General features: G+C 33.2%; 2 protein-coding genes across 3 annotated transcripts; one reads left to right on the plus strand and one right to left on the minus strand.

Annotated features, from left to right (window-relative positions):
* Positions 1–563: 563 nt before the first annotated feature.
* On the minus strand, positions 564–3,963 carry LOC131854627 (C-signal). Its single transcript, XM_059205754.1, has 5 exons — positions 3,748–3,963; positions 2,759–2,810; positions 2,429–2,619; positions 1,974–2,123; positions 564–835 (listed from the first exon to the last, which is right to left on the minus strand). The coding sequence occupies exons 1-5, from the start codon at positions 3,862–3,864 to the stop codon at positions 611–613; spliced, it is 735 nt and encodes a 244-aa protein (XP_059061737.1). The 5' UTR covers positions 3,865–3,963; the 3' UTR covers positions 564–610.
* On the plus strand, positions 3,518–25,047 carry LOC131854626 (thioredoxin reductase 1, mitochondrial). Of its 2 annotated transcripts, none has more exons than XM_059205751.1 (8): positions 3,518–3,721; positions 6,242–6,462; positions 15,180–15,540; positions 17,742–17,970; positions 18,856–18,943; positions 19,437–19,687; positions 21,971–22,162; positions 22,791–25,047. In XM_059205751.1, the coding sequence occupies exons 1-8, from the start codon at positions 3,709–3,711 to the stop codon at positions 22,918–22,920; spliced, it is 1,485 nt and encodes a 494-aa protein (XP_059061734.1). In that variant the 5' UTR covers positions 3,518–3,708; the 3' UTR covers positions 22,921–25,047. The 2 variants fall into 2 exon arrangements, with proteins under 2 accessions (XP_059061734.1, XP_059061735.1); XM_059205752.1 differs by lacking the exon at positions 3,518–3,721 and adding an exon at positions 3,907–4,075.
* Positions 25,048–25,892: the final 845 nt, after the last annotated feature.

A 25,892-nucleotide genomic window follows, 5' to 3' on the forward strand; every position in this document is an offset into this window, starting at 1 on the left:
AATGCCTGATGGCATTTTCTACCAGTCAACCTTCGCGTTGATCAGAGATAATAGGTATTAATTTAATAATTATACAAAATTAAAATAACGTCTAATTCGATAAAATACGTGTAATATATTTTTTCAATCTCACATCATCATATTTTATAGATTATTTCTTACTAGTTTCTCGTCCCGGCTTCACACGGATGTACATGTATCATACATATAAACGTTCCTCTTGAATCACTCGTATCTATTGTTAATATTTGCATTAAAACCCGTGGCGTAGTTTAAAAGCTCTAAGCGAACGGACAGCGACTTCATTTTATACTATGTAGACATTTAGATTTTGTTTATATAGGGATAAATAACATAAAAAAATAAAATAAAACATCTTTTTTATTTTATTACAAATAGTTAATACCTACGTTAAGGCAGATTAAAATCCGAGCGAGTGATCAATCGACTCGAATTAGTTCAGACCCCATATAAAAAATTACATAACGTATATATTCGTATTTATATTTGGTTTTATAAAAATATATATCTATATACATGCGAATATATGCGCCAAAAGTGACAAATTTAGTAATTATGCTGCGTTGTATGCTTTTTGGATGTTTACTAATCACCATGGTAGCTCAGTACCGTCGTATTGATAGAACTTTCCAGAGTCTTTCTCACGCAGCTTGAATATGGTGTCGAATAGTCCATTGATACTGGTGGTGACATCTAGTGGGGCTTTACTACCGCCCATGTCGGTCCTCACCCACCCTGGGTGCACTGAAGCCACGAGGATCTGATCCTTCTGTAGGTCTAGACTCATCGATTTGGTTGCCATGTTCAGTGCTGCCTGAAACATAGAAAATATTGTTTTTTTTATGGAATTGCAAAAGTAAATAAGGTGACGGTAAAATCACGTGGTGGTAAATGGTAACTGTTATCTATATATGGAGTAATGACCATTACCAAATGTACCATGGCAGGTTGGCCTTCACGCGGTTCCCCCTGGAAACCATCCTGACATATTCACTAGGAATTTGTCACGATGGTCAAACCGACCTGACCTCATATTCATCATATTATTCTCCACTGGTGCCCCGCCAGCGTAAACCATTAGCGTAAGCACCATTTTAGTATTATCCATTAAAAAAAACGTTATCTATATACATGTAGATATTACTGGAGAAAAAATCATGTAGAAAATGAATTTTCAGGGATACTTCATATCTTTTGTATCTGAAATTTTAATAACAAATAAACAGACGTTCTACCTTACGGATGGTAAGTGGTTACCATTACCTATACACATGTTCTGCCATTCCGAAGGACTAAGATGTTATGCCTTTCACCCTGTAATTTCACTGCCTAATCTGTACCCTACAATAGAAACAGCTTATAAAACAAGCTGTTTCGTAAACGACTATAATTTAATGTATCGTCTATTTTTCTTATGAACGATAAATTTTCGTTTTTAGACGCAAAACAGTATGTTGTCACGTGCGCGTTGCCGTTAATTAGGTATTGTCATAGAAACTAGGTACACGATAGATCTATGGTTCTCCGTAGTTAATCTGAGCCACTGCATAATTATTAGCAAGTTACTCTGTGCCCAACTTTTTTTATGTATCTCATACGAGATTGTATTGTAAATTAAATAATAAAAGAATTTATGAATATAATTGATTGTTGTTTGTTAATGGCTTCGTTGGTCTAGCGATTGAACACACCGTTTTAATTCCTATGGTTGCGGGTTCGATTCCTCATACAGTGTAAAGATTTATACTTATGAATATGATTGATAAATATATCAATCATACTCATAAGTATATATTTGTTTGTATTTGGGTGGTTTATATGTATATTATATGTATTTACAAAAAAAATCTAAATATTTCTATGAGTATCCATAACACAAGTTTTGCTTAGCTTGGGACTAGATGGCGCTGTGTCCAGAATTATTATTATTAGAAACGGCAATACAAATATACCTTAGAACATCTGTATGGGTAGTATCCGCCCTGGTCGTTCTGAGCGATGGACCCCAGCACGGAGGTCAAGTTGATGACTGCCGCTCGCTGTGTGCCCACCGGCTTGTCACTGTTCGCTTCTGAAGCCTGTCTGAGCAGTGGTAGCAAAGTCTGCAAAACACAAGTGCACAATTTTTGTTACATATGATTAGTTAGACTTTAGACTCGTGGAAATTACAAGACCACGTTTGATACTAATCGTTTTCTGGAAATTTCCATAACGTCTTACACCTAAAAGGCTAGGAATTCAAATTTGGCTGACACCAACGAAAATTATTTATATTCAATTTTTGTACTAGCTGATCCCGCATACGTTGTTTTGCCATATATATTAAAATCGCTATTAAAAAATAGGGGTTGGTGGTAAAAGGGTGTTTATGTGTGTGTATTTTTAATGCCACATAATAAGGCCCAACCTTAGTCAGTATGATTGGTGCAACAGTATTGACAGCGTAATTCTCCAGCAACTGTTCAGGTTTGACCAGGTTTATTTTGGTGAACTTGGTAGCGACCGCCGCATTGTTGATCAGCACGTTCAGTCCCCTGGCGCCGACCACTTGACTTATTTGCGACGCCACTTCCTCGAACTTGGCAGTATTTGTGACATCTGTAGAAATAATAAAAATACACTCTCACGACTGATAGACGAATTCATTATAGATTTAGGAAAGATGGTTTCTTATTAAGACAGAGCGCATCTCGAATCGACATTCATAAAGAATTAATAATCAAAACAATGAACTTACCAAGTTGTAAAATGTGAAGATGTTTGTTTTCTTGTGATAGTGTTTTTAATTCCTGAAAAAAATAATTTAACAAATATTATACCCATTATATTTTTTTGTATAAGTTGTAACAGACTAAATATCTTATATAGAAGTAAGATCAATGGTGTGGAAATACTAAATAAAGTAAATTACTCTATATAAAAGATAAGAAATAGTACTGTAAGGTATTTCGTAATCTAAAGCCGTTAATCTGCTTTTTTTATTGATTTTTTTTGTGTGGTTTTATGAAAGAGATTCAGTAATTTATTTAGAGCACCACTACTGATAGTGTGTACCGAGTAGTCACCACATTGTACTTCGATGTCATGTCTACTTTGTAAGAGTACTTTTAGTAAAGTTGATGAAATAACTTACTGGAGGCGTTTAAAATCGGCGCCAACCAAAAATCAGAGACAAAAGGCAACATGGTCACGATGACGTCAGCAACCGAATTAGCCTAGTGTTGTTAATCTATTAAAAAAATATATTGTCTTGTCTTGATATATCGATTGTTCTAGCATAATGTAGACTAAATCATAATAGTAATGACTAGTATTGCGTAACATTTTGCAATTTCGGAATTATTAAAGTAGAATTGATATAGGACTAATGATTATTATTATTATTTATAACGTTGAAATTATGCAGCTTTATCGATTTAACTTTTATAATTAAACTCTAGTCGATGTACATATTTCAAGGTCGATAACAGGTGACGTCACTATCTGTCAAACGATCGCAAACACGAATCGGCTGTCTCTTTCGCACAACTTGTCGTTTTGCTACAAAAGTGATTTGGTGAACTCAATTTTTCAAGAGTAGTTGTTCGGAACGCGAGTCTTTCGGTAGTGCTGATTGTGTTGTGTTATAACAAAAGTGTCTATCTGTGTTAAATATTTGTAAGTGAATTACATAGAAAAAGCAAGAAGATGCCACCTGTAGGTAAGTCAAAAAAAGTATACACTTACCTCTGACGAACTTCTACATGTTGCGAATATTTTCTCAGCCTTATTCTGTTTTAGTAGATATTTTACCATTCCCAAACCCAGTCCTCTATTTGCGCCGGTAATTAGTACGGACTGCATTTCGTGACTCGACCACTGTTCTTGACGTTTGAGAAGATAACTCTCACATATGTGCCGCGAGCTAACGTACCTACATCTCTGATAATTTTCTCGTCTGTCATTTACGTCAAAATGACAATATTGAGTAACGTTTTAAGAATTAATAATATAATAAATCCCATAATACGATCTGATAATATTCTAATATTAGCAAGACGATCATTTGGAAGCCGTGAGTAATGTTCACTAACTGTATTGCCGCTCTTGGCGCCGTACATTATCGTATAACCTCACAATCTCACTGATCAACCTACTTTTACTTATATTTAAATTTATATTCATTATAGATATTTGTAAATAATTTAAAATTGTTCCCCATATCATCATATTCATGTATCAATAACCAATGATATTCAGGTTTAAGGTTGAATTTTTCTACAAGTCATGACATTGTTGGGCATTGAGATGGTGCAATAGTTGTCTTGTGATTTGGGTTGGAGAAAGTGAAACTTTAAAATCTTATTATCTGAGAACAGCTCATTCTATGCCTACACATTGTAACAATTATTTATAAGTAGTGAGTAATAAAGAACAATATATTAATGTTTTATTGGAAGTACAATAATTTGTTACAAAGTAGGGTAGTGCAATAGTAACAGTAATTTTAATTAATAAAATATTTTCATGGACAAAATAGATTTTCAATAATTATAATACTTTCTACTTATAAACATTTAATGTGACCAATAGACAATAAACAATAGATGTATGATTCTGAGTAATTTGTTTGGTAACACCAGGCGGGTGGATGTGTTGTAGCCGTAAGAGCAAGTCTATAGCTCCCATAGACTATGTGGATACAGGTACGGTAGTAATCAGAGATTATAACAGTCAACTTCTCACCGGGGACAATGTGCTGTTGGTCATTTGTGACTGTCATTTGCATTGCTTTGTTGCACATGATTTTATGTTCTATAGCATAATGGGATTCACATTTCTGAACCTATTAATTTCTATTGCATATTGTTAAAAGCAGACCATCTCAATTTACAGTTGCACATGTGTATTAATAATCTTTAATATACATGTACAATGTAACATAATGGTTGTAGGTATGACTTACTACATTGACTTCTATTCAATGACTTATTAACATAACAAATAAAAATTAAAAAGGGTTGACACATTAAAATAATGTATATAGTTCTGTGTCTATCTTATGGGTTGATATTTATAGATTTTTTCACATCTTATGATACTCTTAGAAGTATATCATGTATATATATAAAATAATTCTTGGTTCTAAGTATAAACATAAATTTGCCAAACATTATTGTGTAGTATTTTCATGTAAGACATACAGGAATGGACAATTAGAAAAAAAAAGTAACTCAAAGCCTATATTTATATATAATAATATAAATGAAAATCAGGAAGAGATGTAGAACTTGTGTATGTGCTGGTTTTGAAGAAATCATAAATATCCAAAAAACATTATCATATATGTTATGCTTGGTAACTCTGCCTATCCCAACCTAAATGGCAGCATTAGTAGGAATAAGAGGCTCTCAGGACAGCTTTATCTATTTGATGGTGTTTGAATTGTTGTCCAAATTAAGTTTTATTTTTTATGTAAATTTATTAGTCAGTTAAAAATATTATATGTGGAATTATCAAAATTTTTAAAATAAAAAGGATACACCAGGGAAGTTTGTTAGTTCATTTTTGTACAATGAGTAAATACACATAAAGCAATTGTACATGGCATGTGCTTAAGTTTCATTCAGGAAATAATTAAATCTATATAAAAAATAGGTTAACAAAATTTAAATTTTCTTAAAGCATCATGTGATAGAGACATTTTTATTAAATTATAAAAATACACAGCATAAACACCAATTTAAAATTTTACACACAAAGATTAGTCACTATTCTGTAATTTTATTTCTGATAGTACTTACTACAGTTTTTCAACATGAGTAGTCCAAAATAACTATTATTACTTTGAAAACACATTAAATTTAGTAGGTATTCATATAGATTGTGTTTGACTATCACATAGAACATATATTTTTGCTAACTTTGCACCTGAATTCTGGTTGTACTGGTGATATTTATATTTTTGTAGATTTGTTTAAAAAAGCAGGGATTATAAAATATTACTGAAAATTTTAACAGTAATTAAAAAATTATGCTTTGGTGGTTATGGTGAAAATTTTAACATTTTTATTGGACATAATTTTCATATTTTGCACTGACTTTGCTTTTATCTGAGCTTTGATACAAAAGTACAAACCTATCTATGATTGCAATAGAAATTAAAAGGTTCCATATGTTATGCTACATTAAGTTCATTTTCCAACATCATTTAGCAATCCCGACTGGATTTGCCTTCTAGATGGAGTATTTGACTATGACCTTGCGGTCATTGGTGGTGGGTCCGGCGGGCTCGCGTGTGCGAAAGAGGCTGTGAACCAAGGTGCACGCGTTGTGGTGTTGGACTATGTCACACCTTCGCCTCAAGGCACAAAATGGGGACTTGGTGGTACATGTGTCAATGTGGGATGTATACCCAAGAAATTAATGCACCAAGCAGCACTGCTCGGGGAGAGCATCCACGTAAGTCCCTTTCATACTATTTATAATGAATTCTATTTGTTTTCGTAGCTTCATGTTTTTGTTTACTTTTTTTTAGAAATCGGTAAGTGAATCCTGTGAGAATCCTTTCCACCCTACGGATCCCATATCCCATACCCCAAAGGCCCTGAAAATCTCCTAACATATAACTTGGATTACGTTGACTGGTTATGTTTTTATTTTTTATCTGTAGCAAGCTTTATAGTTTTTTTTTATTATTTGTTTATTTTGTTTGAACGTTAAACAAACAAAAATGTATTTTATGTAGAAATGCCACTAGGTAATTTGTTTATTAATATAAATACTTACACTGTTACACATGCTCATGTATACATAATAATGTCAAGATTCAAAAGGGTTACGAATTACGCGTTACGGTATTTTTATCGCCCTGACTATTACTGCGAATTCCATATTAACATATGGAAATGTATATATAAATTGTAATTTTCCGTACTTAAGTTCTGTAGCGGTACAAATCGCGCGAAAATAAATCAGAATGAAGTGTTGTACTTGTAATAGAGAAATCGTAATTTAAATTAGAGCATTAAATTTTCTATTGTTTTGTTTCATCTATATTTTTAATATAAAGTATAATATTAGGATGACTTAATATTAAAAAGAGGTAAAGTTTGCGAGTTTGTAGAGGGTAACCTCGGGATCTTATGACCCAATTTTGAAAATTCTTTTAGTGTTATAACACCACGCTACAACCAATAGAAGCCGAGCTGAATGAAAATCCTTGCAATAACGGGGAAAACATGACGCAGACAAAATTCTTCTTGTCCACCTGATATAGAGTCATCCGTGTCAAATAATTAGGTACCTACATTAAATTAAAAATAAATTGTATTTTCCTAGTAAATATATTAATATTGTAATATAAATAGATTAATGTTTTTTAAGTCTGTTTCCTGTTTAGAGTCATATTATTAATATCGATAGCCCAGCAAATTACAATATTTACAATTAAATCCAAACTTATTGCAATAAATAGATGTAAAGCCACTGAAACGTTGATTAGAAATTATGTACTAAATTATACCTGGCTGGTAATAACCAATGGATGACCATTATGGTTAGTCACACTCCACGCTGCTAAGCTGCTGAAATCACCTTCCCTCCAATAAAAGAATATTATTTTTTGCATGATTTTGCCTTTTTATCATTATATTGATATTGGGTAGTCAGATTTATTTTAATATACATTCCTTATTTAGTATTAACATATTCTTCCCTACATATATATACCATATAGGTCATAGAAAGTAGTAATAATTTTGAACCGTGCATTGTTCTTATAAAATGTTCACATACTTTTAAAAACCATATAGGCTTTATGCGTGTCGTTTCTCGTTTATAACCGTAATCAGTATATCAAAAACGGATGTCTGTGAATGATTCCAGTAATGTACTCCATTGTCTGCAAGTCCCAGCTCAGACACGCTACGTAATTTTAAACTTATATACCTAAGTACTATTTCTCCAGTAGTATGCCATACCAACTTCAATTAAAAAAATATAACAATATTCTACTCTAGGGGGAAGGGTACTGTTAGTAATGTGGACTCTTGACCCCATTGCTAGCAACGTACCATGTCAGGTTGACCTCCACGCACGGTTCTCGAATTTATCACGACCTGACTTTATGCTATTATAATCCTCCACTGATGCTCCACTGGGTATTAAATAAGATCTAGGATACACAATATAAATATATATAAAATGAATTACAATATTCAATGCTCATAAAAACCAAAATCAGTTACAATAACAGTATCAAAAGGAAAAAAATATACAAAGATAAAAAGAATTACTTAAAATTTGTTTTTTCCAGTAAAACTCTTTTCAGTTTACATTTGATACTAAATTGGGACATTATAAGGTAGCCACTTACCATCGAGTGGACTGTCACATTGTTTGTTATTTTTGTTTATAAATGTAAATATATAATACACATAGGAATTACCCAATACAAACAATAATACTCATGAATACAAATGTTTATACTGTGCTAGGAATCGAGCCCACAACCATCTAAAGTAAGGCGGTGTCTAAATAGCTAGACCACGTAGATTATAATATAAAACAATTGACTTCATAAGCGGCTAAAATGTCCTACATGAATAAATGATTTTTTAATTTGAACGGAGCTCAGAATAAGACACTCCACTGTATCTAGAATAAAAAAACAAAACAATTTCGTCAAATGCGAGCGTAAACCGTAAGCGCAAACGCAAATGCAAAAGAGAATCTTAACTTTGTACATTGATAAAAAAAAAACGTAGTCCTGTCTTGGTACCATGACTGATAGGTTAGGTAAGTTATCAGAGTCGAGATCGAGAGTCCGTGACCAGTTGAGGCGTTAGTCATCCACCAAGGTCGCTCGGTGTAATCCAACCATAGTTTGCATGCGATCAATACATAATTACCATTTATACACCATCATTCAATATAATACGGATTTTTGTTTGATTGGAATGACATAGAAACTGATGCCTTTGTAAAGATTTTTATATGATTGGAATTACATACAAACTGACGTGGGCCGTCTTAAAGGAAAGTAAGAGTAATCTGCAGAACTAATAATTCAATAATTGGTGACCATGATGGTCCACCGTAAGATGCTGCTACTTTACTCCAAACTTGGAAAATTATGATTTATAATATAAAAATCATAAGTTTTGAAACCATAGTATATTTTATAAGTAAAATTTTCGTGTCACAATATTAGTTATCATATTCCTCTGAAACGGCTTGACCCATTTTTATGAAATTTTATATGCGTAGTCAATGGGTCTGAGAATCGGCTTCTAAGGGAGTTTTACACTGTCTTTACCTAGACTATATTTTGATATGAACCACCTCAGCTTTTTAACGTTATTTTTCTTCTATAATACTTTAAAAGAAAATCTTATTAAGATTTTGAAATTTTTTTAAATCAGTAATAATCAGTTAAAATAATTATAAAATTGTCATATTATACAATAGTCATCAATATTTAAGAGTTTTTTTTAATGTGTATGCTAAAATAGAGCATAATTAACCAGCTACTAACAAAGTAGTAGTTGTTTACGGTAGTCCTTTAGCACATAGGATGGTACCACGTTGGACGACAACCTGAAATGGCACCTACTGTTCTAGCAATAGGGTCACTAGTACCTATTTTTTACAATCCCCTTCGCTCCCTAGTTTGTAGTAGTATTGTAATACTTAGTGAGCAAATATACATATATCAGATAATTTTCATTCAAAGGAATGTCAATAAAATTATTGATATCTTATCATATTTAACACTTGAATCGTTAATAATTATGACAGTCGTACACATAATCCATATATTATCTATAGCTTAAATTTTATTGAAATCTGACCAGACAAAAATTTGTGCTATTTAGTGAAATTCGTTTCACTATAAATATATTATCATTAAGGAAGTAGATAATACGTTATTCATCAGATTCTTTAATTTTTCTGATAATCTATGGCATCCGTGTCTCTGTGTCCCTGTTGAACATATTAATCTATCGTAATTAGCCCGTGAGCATGATTTCTAAATCTTTATATATAAAAATTACATGTCACATTGTTTCTTCGCGATGGACTCCTAAACTATTGAACCGTCTGCAAATTTGATTTGCAAATTGTGTGCAATTTGATCCAACTTGAAAGATAGATCAACGACAACGCGTCTAAAGCATTAACTAATGTTACAGAGTATTAATAATTACATATAACAAACAAGTATTTAGTAATATCCCCTATTTTTATTATTATAAGTCTCAAAGAATGACCTTTAGGATAAATAAAAAATATAATTTAGAGGTATGTGAAGTTAAAATTGATTCATTTAATTACTTAACCGGTTTTTGTGAGTTGATGTTTTTTCGTGACTCAATGAAGGCTTTGAACAGACCGAAAACCCATGGCGCTTACGTCTTGCGACATCTCTATTAGGAATCCACAATATCCGCCTTCGATAAGTATTGTAAAAAGTACCAGAATACCAGAAGAGGTTTTTTTATTTTTTTTTTATAATAGATGATAATGGAATTATGCATTAATGTATGTGCGATATACGCCTGTGTGCCATCAGTGGAGAATGATAATTGCGTTTATTAAAATGACGTATGTCTGTTGCTAAATCTTTATATATAAAAATCGCGATGGCTAAACTATTGAACCGTCTGCAAATTTGACATTGTGGCAATTTGATCCAAATCATAAAGCATTAACTAATGTTACAGAGTATTAATAATTACATATAACAAACAAGTATTTAGTAATATCCCCTATTTTTATTATTATAAGTCTGGACCTTTAGGAATTTAGCAGTTAAAATTGATTCATTTAATTACTTAACCGGTTTTTGTGATGGTTTCCAGGGGGATCCATGGCGCTTACGTCTTGGATTTAACTCCGACAGAAGAGGTTTTTTTTTATTTTTTTTATTTGTATATTACAAGTAATGGGGTTATTCATCTACATTACTAACAGTCATCTTTCCCCAGGGAGAGGTCTTGGTGTTAGGTATCGACTTACTGCCTGCCGCTAAACCGCTGTACCAATTATTCTGGTTTTGTGAAAATAGTGAAATTTGCCAGTGTAATTACTGATTATAAAAATATGATCCATGTCGTGGTGAGGTTGTCAAGTCCACGTCATCCCCACTGGTGCCCCGTCAAAATCGCACCATTCCATTATCATCCATAAAAAAAAAAAAGTCCACGTCAAGCCAAAATCGGGTAACAGGCTAAGTAATAGCAGTTATCAAAAAATAAATATGTTATGTATTTAAAACATATTCAGAAAATCTACACCCCGTGATGGTATTTTCACTACCCTATATTCCTTTTTCGGTTGTGTAATCCCGAACATTTACTCTTTAAAAGCTGCCCTTAAATTTAAACTTTCAACTGCTCTTGCTTGGAAGTATTCGTCAGTTTTTGGGCGAAAAATTTAAAATTAAATTTAAATTTAAAAAAACTTAACCCAGACTGAAAAAATATACTAGTCAAGCAATGTTAAAAGATGGCGTATGAAATAACAAAATTGGAATAGTACGATATTTGTTAATTTATATCTTAAATTACAGACATTTTTATTCTAATAAAAATGTTTTAAACAAATTTTTCTTTCTTACTTTTTTGCGTTAGAGTTTATATTGTCCATATTACTTCTCCATGCCAACAATTTTGCCTTCTTTCATAAGTTAGGTATAAATAGAGACGGGTACAATACTTGCCAGTCACATCCACTTGAAAATATGATAATCGTGACATCGTACACGTATTTTAATAAGTGCCAAGCTAGCTCTACTTACACCAAGTGCTCTGCATTGCTTACGGATCTTTTGACGTCATTACTTATCTCGTATTTCATTTTATAAGTACTTCAGAGTGATGACTTCGAAAAATTGCACGATAATGGTTGACTAGGTATTTAGATAAACGTCAGGTCGTTAAAAGTTAATCTAGCTCGCAAAACGTACGGCCTAGTTCAATACACAGTCTAATAGAACATAATCTGATGGTTTCCTAAAAAAATATGAATAACTAGCTTTTGCCCGCGGCTTCGCTCGCGTTAATTTATCCCCTTAGGGGTGGAATTTATTAAAATCCTTTCTTAGGGGATGCCTACGTCATAGTAGCTTTATGTATGCAAAGTCTCAGCCCGATCGGTTTAAAATTGACAAAGTTTCATACAAACTTTCGTGCCCTATTTTATCCCTTTAGGGGTAGAATTAAACAAAATCCTTTCTTAGCGGATGCGTATGTCATAACATCTATCTGCATGCCAAATTTTAGCCCGATCCGTCCAGTGGTTTGGGCTGTGCGTTGATAGATCACTGTCAGTCACCTTTGAGTTATATATATTTAGATTTTTCGTTTATGAAGATTTATAATTACCGGTCTGGCTTCGCACGGATGCATTACAAATCTTTCAATTTCTCGGCTTATTCTATACTAATAACACGCATGTATTATGCATGTAAACCTTCTTCTTGAATCAATCTATCTGATGATGAAAAATGCATTAAAATCTGTTGCGTAATTTAAAAGATGCGGTGGCGACTTTTTGTTATACTACAAAAGAAGTAAAACAATTATACCTTCAGTATAAATAAGTATAATTACAAGATAAACAGTTAGTGCATAAAGTATATTCTTTCTAGGCTTTCCATAAAAGTACTATTATTATTAGGTACACTGTCACAGAACAATCTAGAAAAAGCTTATAAGGTATAGCTTCTGGGCTATAAATTTTTATTGCATGAAGTACGATGAATGAGGAAACGTGCTTCTGCCTGAGCTAACCGTATACCTTGGCGGTACACTGGTAGAAGATATGACAGAATAAAAAAAGGAGGTCAGTTAGCCCATTGAGATGAATTCACCATGGATAAATCACGATAGTCTCCAGGGGGGACCCCCACATATGTTGCTCTGGCACATTTTGCATACATTACATTACACATTTCTTAGCCACAAGGGCGCCTTCAAACCCCATTACTAATGATCCCCTCTTCAATTCGAGGCTATAGCAGTGTATACGGTGACTCACAGTTTACATCGGAAAAATCGACTCGTGTGTAACAGTTTTTTGAAACAAACGTAGGTTAATTAGGCTAGAATATTAATTGTCTGGTTCATGAGTAAGTATATCGTACCTGATTAGATTTGAGTACACATACCTCTGAGCGCTAGATAATGGTTCAGTTTATAAGGAATTTATATGTAGACTAGCTGTTACCTGCGACTTCGCGTTAAAGATAACTTTTTTTTTTATTAAAATAAATGATATTTTAAATTAATGTAACCTTATAAGATTAGGTAAAGTCAGAGATTAGCAAGAACAAACAGACGGACAGATAAAAACTTTTTAAAGTCTACGTCCCGACTCCGCGTCGAATGTACGCGTTACTTATAAGCCATGTAGCACTACCAATAAATTGACTAATGTACAATAAATAGTACAATTATTTCACCTGTATACTCACTAGTTGCTGCAATAAACAATAAATTATGTATCGACATCTCATCACATAGTATATAACGCTACAGTGGTGAGGATAACCAACGCGCTACAAATGTTTTTATGTACCCGTATAAACCCGACCATCAGAAATCAGAACTAAAGAGTCTACTCAACGGTGTCGTTAATCGATCTCCTGACCTGGACATATTTACATGTGACTTGTTGAATTTTAGCAGAATGGCAATGAATTTCCTGAATAACACGTAAAATTGCCGGTTGTTATTGTTTTAATATATATATATATTTTGAATTATTAATATTTTAACCGCTAAACCACCGAGGCAGTCAAAATAAATTATTTTCAAAAATACGTATAAGAAGTCATTTCGAGAATGTTTATGAATACGATAGAAGTTTCGCGTGTTTTGATTTCAATCTTCAAGTAATTACCGCATTAACTTACGATTGAAATCAAAATATAAATTGTTTATGGTATTTGCAATAAATTATATAATTTATTATTATACGTAATTCTAACATGCGAATGGCGACGCCGACTAAAGATATCAAATCAATCGGTCGATGGTCACTTAGATGTATATTTTTAGTTAATTATATAAGTTATCTAATCGCTTAATGTATTACTAGTATTTCTTATTAAATCGGCTAACTGATAATTGTTTTACCTACAGTAATACTAAACTAGTTTTTGCCCGTTATTATGTTTGCGTGACTGGCATATATTGATTGGCCAGAATGCGTGGCCTCTGTCCTGCTCCACTCTAAATAATACGACTTTATTAAAGTTCATGATAACTAGTTCAGTTGATGGAACGTAAAAAGTTAAACTAAAAACTCTGTTTCATATTGAAAACCTTAGTAAAACTGTTCTTTTTATGATGATCCGCCAATGTCGATTTAATCTGACGCGGTGACTGGTACGGTGAAATAGAAATAGAAATAAAATTTAATCGAATAAATTTAATAGTCATTTTTTTATACTCTACCACTCATTCGGAACGCAGACTCATCACAAGAAGAACGAGCAAGAAACTTGCGTGTCGCTCTTTTAAATTACTCTGAAGAGTTGCAAATTTAAGTATTTTGTGTGAAATCAACCTGACAAATAGCAAAGTAAATAAACAGTTACTTGTAACAAAATAAATCAGTCACAGTAATCAGAATAAACCAGCCCCTTCAAACAGCATCCGTGACGAAAAATATGGCTATAAAATTAAGACATAAGAATGAATTTACTGTTAATTAAAGAATAGTATCCAGGGAGTACGGTAGAGATCGATCTGATGGGGTTTATTCCCCGCAATAGGAATTATACTGTCAACTGTAGACTTTACACCTCTCTTTCCTCCCCATTCCCCATTTTGAATATCAATACACCCAATAGATGTTGTTTTCACTAAAAAGGCATATGATTTATCTTCAGATCACAATAATAATAATAACAATAACTGGATAATCGACAGAGCGCTATCCAGTCCCAAACTAAGCCGAGTTTGTTTTATAGTTACTAAACATCTGAAGAGATTGCTTAAGGCCTTAAGCGATACGACCGGCTTTTGTACATAATATGTTTTTTCTATTTTTTTTTAAGATGCAATAAATATTTTTTTTGTGGACGTCTAATGAAGCTACGAAAATAAATATGAACATCATTTTTTATTATTCGTTAAGTTTTACTATATTGCATGGATATATTCTAGGAAGCCGTTTCTTATGGCTGGCAAGTGCCTTCGTTGGACTCCGTGAAGATAGACTGGTCGGCGCTGACACAGTCGGTACAGAACCACATTAAGTCAGTCAACTGGGTCACCAGGGTCGATCTCAGAGATAAGAAGATAGAATACGTAAATGGCTTGGGAGAGTTCAAAGACGCACATACAGTTGTGGCGACTTTGAAGAATGGCTCTAAAAAGGAGCTGACAGCTAAAAATATAGTTATAGCAGTGGGCGGCAGACCCCACTACCCTGATATTCCTGGTGCAGTGGAGCACTGCATCAGTAGTGACGATATCTTCAGTTTAAGTCATCCACCAGGGAAAACGCTGGTCGTGGGTGCTGGATGTATCCTTTTTGAAATTGGTTAAGTTTTACTAATAAGAATAATCTAGGACAAGTCACACAGCGTCATCGGGTCACAAGCTAAGCAGAGCTTGTTGTGGGTACTAGGCAACTGATGGAAGGACACTTTATTTTGTTATCATATATACATAGAAAACATCTAGACCTATACAGACGCTCATATCCATTAATACAAATGTTTTCACCGTGCTAGGATTGAACCTGCGACCATCGGAATAAAGTGGTGCTAATTCGCTAGAACACCTTGATATACGTATTAACTCTATGGTGGAGTATGTTAATTGTCTATATAATTAAATAGGAGCCACTTAGCTCCTATTGATTAAATTAATAAAAAAGAATAATAAAAATGGGTCAACTGCATAAATGTACATAGTTGTCAATATCACGATGTCGGTGTTCCAGCAGATTAACGCACTGCCTTACCTTGTTCGCAGGTGTATTTTTCGCACAGTATATTAAAAAAAAAACTATAAGCTATGTTGCTATTATATACATATCAGAAATTATTAACCATAGGCAATTAAATTCATAATATACAAATATTACAAAGATATATTAATTATCGATAATTATAGTCGTTTTGTTCATACATGTATACATGAGTTATAACATCTCAATGATTTGGTGGCAATACGACCGGTTTGAGACCTTGAGGATGCAAAAAGTCAGCTTTTGTAATGTATGAGAAAATATAGCGCTGTGACAGATGTACAAAGTTGCACTAAAGGAGTTAGTTGATGTACAGTGTTTCCCAACGTGCGGCCCACGCTCCACAGGGGCAATTCGAAAATGAATCTAACATGAGTTAAACCTTTTCGCTTCGACCCATTTAAATGCAATTTTCGTTAAATTTCGGTGCCAAATTTAACGAATCAAATTCTTAAATAATTGTTTTATCACTAAACTAAAACAATAATATAATAAGTATAGTACAATTGTTATTAAAATTATTTTGAATTTGAAATTCAAGTTTTACGTTACATGTTTTATAAATTTACTGTAATTCGTTAACAATATCTTAGTGATTTCTTCATAAAACCTATCATTTTATTTTCATAAGTGAATGATTCATTTTTTTAATATTAACAATTATGTATGTTACATAGGCATATAGGGGGCCATAAGAATTTTGAAAACCTAAGGTGGGCCGTGGGACAAAATAGGTTGGGAAACACTGTTCTAGTATGTTCCGCTGTAATATAGAGTAATCAGTTTTATCATATTTGCACCGCCAATAACATTCTCTGTACTACACATGTTCGACTAGCAATGATAACGCTACTAGATTGCCCTTACGTACTATGCACTCTTTGTCTAAATATAATGTTCACTAGCTCAGCCTACTACTTATGTACTTGTATTACTTTTTACCTTAAACCGATTGAAATAAAAGAAGCTCTTAATTTTAAGTGAAGCATACCAATCTGTTAAGCCATTTTTGAGAATCTCGCTCACAGACGTGGAAACGCATAATAATAATAAGAGTTTTAGGTTCTATTATGTTATCTTTCTATTATGCTATTATGTATAGGAAAAAAAAACCCGCAAGTATCAGACTATAAAGCAGTGTACTAAACCATTAGACTACCAAGGTCATAAACTATTCGACGTCATGATTGTCTTGCATCCCATTATTTGAGTCGACGCAGTATGTCCTCCTCCACTGATTCTGTCAGCCGTCATGAGCTCTCCTTTTTATACAAATTATCTTTCACGCGATCCATTAATCTTTTTTGGTCGTCCTCTCCTTTTCCATCTATCTACGTTTATGTTCATCCATCCAATTCGTTTGACGTATAATCGTATATTATCATATTTATTTATTTATTTATTTAATTAACACAATATAAACTTACAGCTAATTGCCAAAACGTTTATATTTTAAATTTATACTACTATACTACTTAAAACTATACAATGACAAAAACATTCTTATTTTATTTATTATGGAAGGCTGTGTCTGTGTATACGTCAGCATCTTAGACCTTACCTAAAAATAAATTGAATAATTGCAATGCTCCTTTAGTGGGACAATTATTAGCGTGGCTTGTGCGTACCGACGCGGTTGCAAACAGTCGGACACGACGACGGGTGACATATACCATAGCAAGGACAAAATCTCTATCAAACTAAATAAATGCCAAAAAAATCAGCCAATCAGCCATAACTCGCACAAATAGATATCGGATTAGAATGCGCTGGATTCCTCAACTCTCTCGGGTTCCCGGCGACGGTACTCATCCGGTCGGTGCCCCTCCGTGGCTTCGACCAGCAGATGGCGAACATCGTCACCAACGAGATGGAGGAGAAGGGCATCAAGCTGCACCACAAGTGCGTCCCGCTGTCGGTGGAGAAACTGGAGTCTGGACAGTTGAAGGCGCGTTGGTCGAACACCGAGACCAAGGAGGAGTAAGCAAACATTTTTTTCTATATCCTTACTAATATTATAAGTTTGAAAGTAGCGATGTTTGTTACACTTTCCCGCAAAAACTACTGAACCGACCATTATGAAATTTTGTACATATGTTCTTGGAGGTATTCGAATGAACTTGGGAACTTTTTATTTATAAAAAAAAAACATTGAAGAAAAAATCTTCCTTAGTCTAGGACTAAGGAACATTTTTTCTACATATCTACATAGATATCATATCTATATAGATACATACATACATACATGTTCATGTGAACATCACTACGGACCTCACGTTATCATGTGATACCCGCAAGACCACTCATCCTTGAGGACAATGATGTGATCCCTTTATTTTATTTATTTATTCATTCTCAAAAATGAGTATTGTGATATCGTATATTGAATGTGGTTAGTAATAACTTTGCATAATTGAAATAATAGTAATATATTTATTTCCTCTACACAAACATTGACATACAGTGTAATAGATTAATTTAGGCGTGTAAAATTTAATGCATTTATAATTAGACATAAACTACCCATGATTTCTTGAATAATTTGATTTCATTTGACACATTATGAAGGACTAGATGTGCCCGAGATTTCACCGGCTTGAAAATTAATAGCCTATATGTTATTCTGATGTATAAGCTATATTACTGTAAAGTTTCATCAAAATCGGTTTGGTAGTTTTTGCGTGAAAGAGTAACAAACATCCAGCCATATTCGCAAACTTTGGCGTTTATAATATTATATTAACAAGATTTGCTCTAGTTAATTTTATATGTATGAGTGCTATACTAATTTCCGCGTGAAATCCTTTAGAATTAACTGTAGTAATTAAATTGGTTATTAATATCTTTATTTTCATGTATTTCCAGATTTGAGGACGTGTTCGACACCGTACTCATAGCCACGGGCCGTTACGCGCTCACTAAACAATTGAATCTGCCAGCGGCCGGTATCAATGTAAGTTTTTGAGTACTGATATTTTTTCTCCCGACTAGGCTTAGGTTTTCAGGCTTGGCTACTCTTATGCAGTCGACCCACCGTCAGGTTACCAGAATACTACTAATATTTCTACGATCGTTTCGAGCGCATCTTCCAAATGTGCAGACCGCACTGCGTCAGTCGGAACGTTAGCGCATTCAGCCAATTACCGAATGTACATCAGCGGCCTTATAATATTTTTATATGTCTAATTGGAATTTTTAGACATATCAAACAATTCAATGAAATATCATACATGAACATACATTAACTAACATTTTTTAACAATAAAATATTATTTTTTGTAATAAATGTACATTACTAATTTTATTATTATTTAATATACGAGTATATATGTATGCTTAAGGTATATATAATATATACCAATATTGTTAGGTATACAAATAATATTAAGTTGTCTGAAGAAAAATAAATAAAAATATATCAACAATCGTACCTCACTACCTTTCAGACGCTATCCGGAAGCGGCAAAATCGTTGCAACGACGGAACAAACCAATGTACCTCATATTTACGCGGTCGGTGACGTGCTGGAAGGACGGCCGGAGCTCACCCCGGTAGCTATACACGCGGGCCGACTGCTGGCGAAGCGGATATTCGCCGGCGCCACCCAACAGATGGACTACGACAACGTGGCGACCACAGTCTTCACCCCATTGGAGTACGGATGCGTGGGACTGAGTGAAGAGACTGCCACCCAGAGGTTAGTTGTACATACATTCTCAAAGTTATGTCGCTCAGTGTTCTAACTAGAAAATACGCGATGTCGTGAAATAATGTGAATAATAATGACGACGACCTCGGTGGTCTAGCGGTTAGCACACCGCTTTACGTCCGTTGGTCGCGGGTTCGACTCCTCGCGCGGCACAAACATTTGTATTCATGAGTATGATTGTTTGTATCGGTCTGGGTGTTTTCTATGTATAATATGTATGTATTTACGAAAAAAATATCTATGTACTTGTATCAGTTATCTAGTACCCGTAACACAAGCTTTAGCTAGCTTAAATTGGGACTAGATGGCGCTGTCTATTGTCCTGAGATTATTATTATTATTATTATTATTATAGTATACAGGGTTAATCGTAACAGGCATTTACATCGGTATGGCAAATTGAACCATTTTCGCCAAGAAACAAAGTGGAAATTAAAAAATTATTTTAGATCTTTTCTATGAATTTATATATATAATGTAATATATAAAAAAAATATTTTGTATGAAGTTTATAAATATTATTTTCGAATTTTCAGTTTTGCTTCTTCGGGTTAATTGTTCAGTTTTATTATTACTACTGGCTTTCGGCATTATTTGCGCTAGATCCCATATATTTCAGTTTGTCGATTATAGCACAAGGATAGACCTACTGCAGATCTATTTAGTTAAAATTTAGAATATAAATAAAAATTAATATAATTTGAGACACATTTAGAAGATGAATTAGAGAAGAATTCACACAAGAATGTAATAAAAACAACAATACACTTTAAAATTTGAACGTAAAATGCAAACCATAAACTTACACCATTTATCTGTCATAGTGAATGTGATGTGAATGGTACTGGTATGGTAGGGATATAATTGCTACATAGTGATTAATTTGCTCAACGAGCAAAACACTGATTTTCAATAGTTACCCGAAGGTTATACAAATGCGTACACGACACATTCACGCAACAATCCGCTAAAAAGAATTTATTTATATAAATACAGAAATAGAAACAATATTTTCAAATAAATATAATACATGCCTTTTAGAATAGTCAAATTTATTTGATTCTACCACTCATTCGGAACTCAAACTCATCACAAGAAGAATGAGCAAAAAGCTTAGAGTTGCTCTGTTAAATAAATGTTGTTCACAAGAAATCTCTGTGAATATAAACTGCCAAATAGCAAAGTTGATATAAATAAATAGTTATTTGAGTAACAAAATAAATTACACATAATTTGGGAATGAATACTTTTATTCATATATTGATCGTTGCGCTTCATGTATATAGCTCGTGACGACCTAGTTAATATGAGTTGTCAAATGTACATATATACGAATCGAAATCATTAACCTATCTATCATATACATACTCTGTATTTAATATTACGGATTTCGTTATCTTATCACGATACGTGTCTGATATTAAATGGTAGGCATTACGTTGAAAGTGTTTGATAAAAAGTACTTAAGTGGCATGATTAATATTTCGTATTATACAAATGTATTTGATTATAACAATGGTATACAATACTGATTTTTATTTGAATTGTCTTCACAGGACCAACTCATTTAAGTAATTAAGTAACACTAATAAAATGACAATAAGCTTTTATTTACGAAATGTTTAAGTTTAGTTTGACCTCTACCTTTTACCTCATTTAATAATCAGAAAAATTATTACTTTAATGAGATAAAAGGTAAAGGTAAAACAAATATACTCAAACATTCTGTATTTATGCAGAGAGTTCAATTATTTCTAAAACCAACCATGTTTAAAACGTTATTACTGAACTTAAACATTCCGTAAATACAAGATTCATGTCATTTTATTACATTTAATTTCAAACGTGTAATACGGGTAGAGCTCATTGTAGCATGGAAACAAATATACCAAAATACCATGTAATAAAAAAAACAAACGAAAACTGGTATGTGGTTAATTTATATGTGATAGAAATGGGAGCTAGAGGTCTATACCAGCGAAATCTCTTTAGGATCTTTTAAAATATTTTACCCTGTCTAGAAATGCAGTAACTTCTATAATATAACGTGAATATAAAGCAGCTCAGACACGCTTCTAGGTTTGGCTGGGCAGGGAGAGAAACACCAGGGCAAAGGCACCCCTAAAACTTATACCCGCGTCTCAAGTCCCGGGAACTGGTCGAAGTTTCCCTCTCTGTCACACTATGAACTCTGCATAATGCTGAGAAGTTAATTTTGTATAGATTTTTTTACTAAATAATAAAAAAAGCCTTGTAATATACAATTTGCAGACACGGCGCTGATAAGATCGAGGTGTATCACGCGTACTACAAGCCCACAGAGTTCTTCATCCCGCAGCGGAACATCCGCAACTGCTACCTGAAGGCGGTGGCGCTCCGTGACGCGCCGCAGCGTATCCTCGGGCTGCACTTCGTGGGCCCGGCCGCCGGGGAAGTCATCCAGGGCTTCGCTGCCGCCATCAAGTGTGTATTTGCCAATATCCGAATATCTTACTAATATTATAAAAGCTGAAGTTTGTGAGTGTGGATGGATGGATGGATGGATGTATATTACTCTTCTCGCAAACAATACTGAATGGATCTTAATTAAACTTTACAATAATTTAGCTTGTACATCGAAACCGTAGTATTGTATTATTATATTCTAACTGTACTGTTTACTATGAATGAATTTACTGTTATATTGAACAGACAAATATAGAAATGACATTAGACATTATACAAATGAATGGAAATGTTAAAAGTTTGTACAAAAGAAGTGTTGCCATTATGGTAAAAATTTGTGCGACCAGTTATGAAGCCTAATAAACCGTACATTAAAAAAAGTTATATTATAAATTTAAATAAATTTAAACAATATATTCTTAATCTATTTTAAAAACGTTATAATTATGTATCTGTTAAAATAGTGAGCAATAATTTATTAAAAAAAAAATAGAATCTTACAATTAAATTCTATCATTTATTTAAATGATGATATGTCGTCATACTGAGCAAATCTCTTTCGTACGGCTACTATAAATTAAAATTTTTAATTCAATATACAAATTATTAAGACCACATAGAAATATATGTAAAAAATATTTTCCAGGTGTAACATTACAATGGAGCAGTTAATGAACACAGTGGGCATCCACCCGACCGTCGCGGAGGAGTTCACGCGACTCAACATCACCAAGCGCTCCGGAAAGGACCCCAACCCCGCCTCTTGCTGCAGTTAAATTACAATCAGTGACAGATGCGTTTCACTAATATCGACGTTTGGATTAAAAAAATAAATTTTTAATTGGCAACACTGTTCAATTAAAATTTAAAAATAGAATCCTAAAGTTTCATTTTATTTTTAATCCAAAGGTATCCGAAAGGACTCGTGAAACGCAGTACTACGCCTTGTTAGTATACAACACTCGTTTCATGCAATAAGGATGGACGTACAGATGAAGGAGCAACACAAACTCTATTGCATTTCTATGTCTCAATATTAGGTTTATATATCTTTTACAGTACTTATATTACCATTTTGACGGCATTGTTTTTCGTACAACCGCATTTACACCGTAATGTTATTCTTCCTAATTGCGCCAATAAAACATACATAATTATATTATTTATTTAAATTTGTATCCATAATGATTTAAATTAATGCTTCTTATAAGACCGTTTATATTTATTAAATTTGTCGTAGGTGGATTATGTAAGTAAATAAACACTTAAACGTCAGTCGGTGTGAATGTAGGCTGCATTTTAAATTCAGTTAACAGAATGTTTGGTTCAGCTTTGAAATTAAATTATGGGCTGATTTTCATAGTAGATTCTATGCATGCCTCCTCTACTTTAAAATATTACATCTAGTGTTTATGACACTTAATAGCGATTTTTTAAATCTGTTTATATCTTATGGCTGTGAGCCTGTGTCTATGGTGCTTTATATTTAACGTAAAGTACATACATCTCATAAGACTGCCGATTCTCAAATCTGGCGTGGGCTCAACAAACAAAACTACAAACAAATGTAAGTAAAATACTCATGCTTGCATGAAACTTGTGTATGTCTAATGATAATTTTAATGGAACGACCACAAAAGACGCTTGATATTGTGGAATTACTCAAAATTATAATGTGTTGTCTATTTAAAAAGGATATATCTTAAAATGTTAGTAAATTGGGGATTTTTAATAATTGTTCAACATTACTGTATGCAAGGAACATTGTTAAATCATTTGCTAGTAAAAGTTTTAATTAGTTGCTTTACAACATTCATCGAAATAGTAGTTATTTATATAGCAACACCTTAATATGCACAGGAGTTGGTTTCATGGATGAACCTCAGATTTCAAAAGAAGTAGCACAAAACTAACAGATTGTAAAAAAAAAGCAAATATACTGTAATACTCTACTCTATTTTTATTGCAATTATTACAATTATCATTTAAACTGTTTTGTCACTTATTAGTAGTAGTTTAAAGACGTTATTGTACTCACACGTCGTAAAACACCAAGCCAGCGAATATGGAGGCTCTACTGTATGCAATTATTCAAAAGTAAAATATATATATTGATATGTTGTCTGGATAGATATTTTATAAATAAAATTATGTACATAATGATATTTATATATTGTTAAATAACCTAAGCAACCAGTTTTGGTGCAGTATTATTGTATAATGTTGATTCAAGTTATAGTTAACACAATGTTTCCAACACAATTAGACAACATTCCGGGCACACTGAACAAACTAACAACTTCAATTTGTCATTGTTTTACTTATGTGATTTTTAAACATTAATAAAAGTGATATATTTTTTATGATTGTTTCAATCACTGAGCATGTAATCACTACGTTTTAGTATGTAATCTTATCTGTGGTTTTAGTTTCATTTTAAACAAAGAAATTTGAAAAAAGTTTAGTTAAAAAATATAAATAAAAAGAAACAGCTAGAATAACAGGCCAAGCTGTCAGTTTTTTTGATTGCAGCTGCAATTTTTGTACAAGGTTTTTAATGAACATTTCATGTCAATGAAAATTTTGTCTAATGGTTCGATTGGACAATCTAACGACGCTAGTTGTACAAACTTCTGACACAGTATCGTCGAAATCGCTGTACTCTACGTCCACTCGTTATCACAGCTGATGTCGCCTAGTCGAATTTTTCGGTTGAAGGGAGATGTAGCAGTGGTATAAGAGTCATGAAATATTAGTCCTGCAGAATGAAAATGCATGAACGCTATAGCTGGCGCCATATGAATGGAATGGAAAATTCTTTATTCAAATAAATTTCATTTTAAACACTTTTGAATATTCATACTTATTGTTTTAATCTATGATAGCAGGATAACCGTGGTGCTCTTCATGTATATAGGTGACTGTCAACACTAAGTCAGGTGGGCAGTAAGCTTGCTAATTATATAAAAAATACTTCTCTTGCCGACCTTTACACATCGACCCACAGTTGATCGAAGATTGAAATCTATAGATATGACGGCTATGGAGTAAATGTTGCAAGTCATGCACTTGCTATGTCATCATGTAGCAATCATGATAAATTTCTGGTGAATTTGCCACGTTGATCTAACTGATCTGATCTCATGTTCATCCTATCATCCTACACTCGTGCCCCGCCAGCGTAAACCGCTAATGCAAATGGGTGTAACGTTCCATTATCATCCATTAAAAAATATCTGTACCTATACTCAGTCGTCTATTTATCTGTCTGCACTTTGGATGATAAAGATATGAGTATTTTGTACATATCGGTGTAATTAACTACGTAACATTACGTTGCTGTATATTTAACGCCGTAAATTCGTCATGAATATGTATTAATGCGTATGATTATAGCACAAAGTATGACATCAAATTTTATATACCTGTATGAGCGTTATGATAAAACGTAAAACGTTCTGATAAAATATTCGGTGTCTTTCTCTATTTCATTACAATGAAGAATGTATAGAAAGACTGATAGACATATCAGTCGTCTAGGTTTCAGTCTAGTTGGGACTAGATGGCGCTGTTTGAGTTGTTGTTCTTATTAAAGTATTATTGTTACACTGTTTTATATCTTAAATTGTTTACATCATACAAAGAAAGCAGGTAGACAGACTTGTCTGCTTGTAATAATTGTTTATATCCATCGCCATCTCCAGCCGACCTGTTTAAAAATACCAGCCGTCCCAAACGTCCTCAACTT

This window comes from Achroia grisella, unplaced genomic scaffold (assembly GCF_030625045.1).
Source record: "Achroia grisella isolate CSIRO2021 unplaced genomic scaffold, CSIRO_AGI_Agris_v1 utg1241, whole genome shotgun sequence".
NCBI classification, from domain to species: domain Eukaryota; kingdom Metazoa; phylum Arthropoda; class Insecta; order Lepidoptera; family Pyralidae; genus Achroia; species Achroia grisella.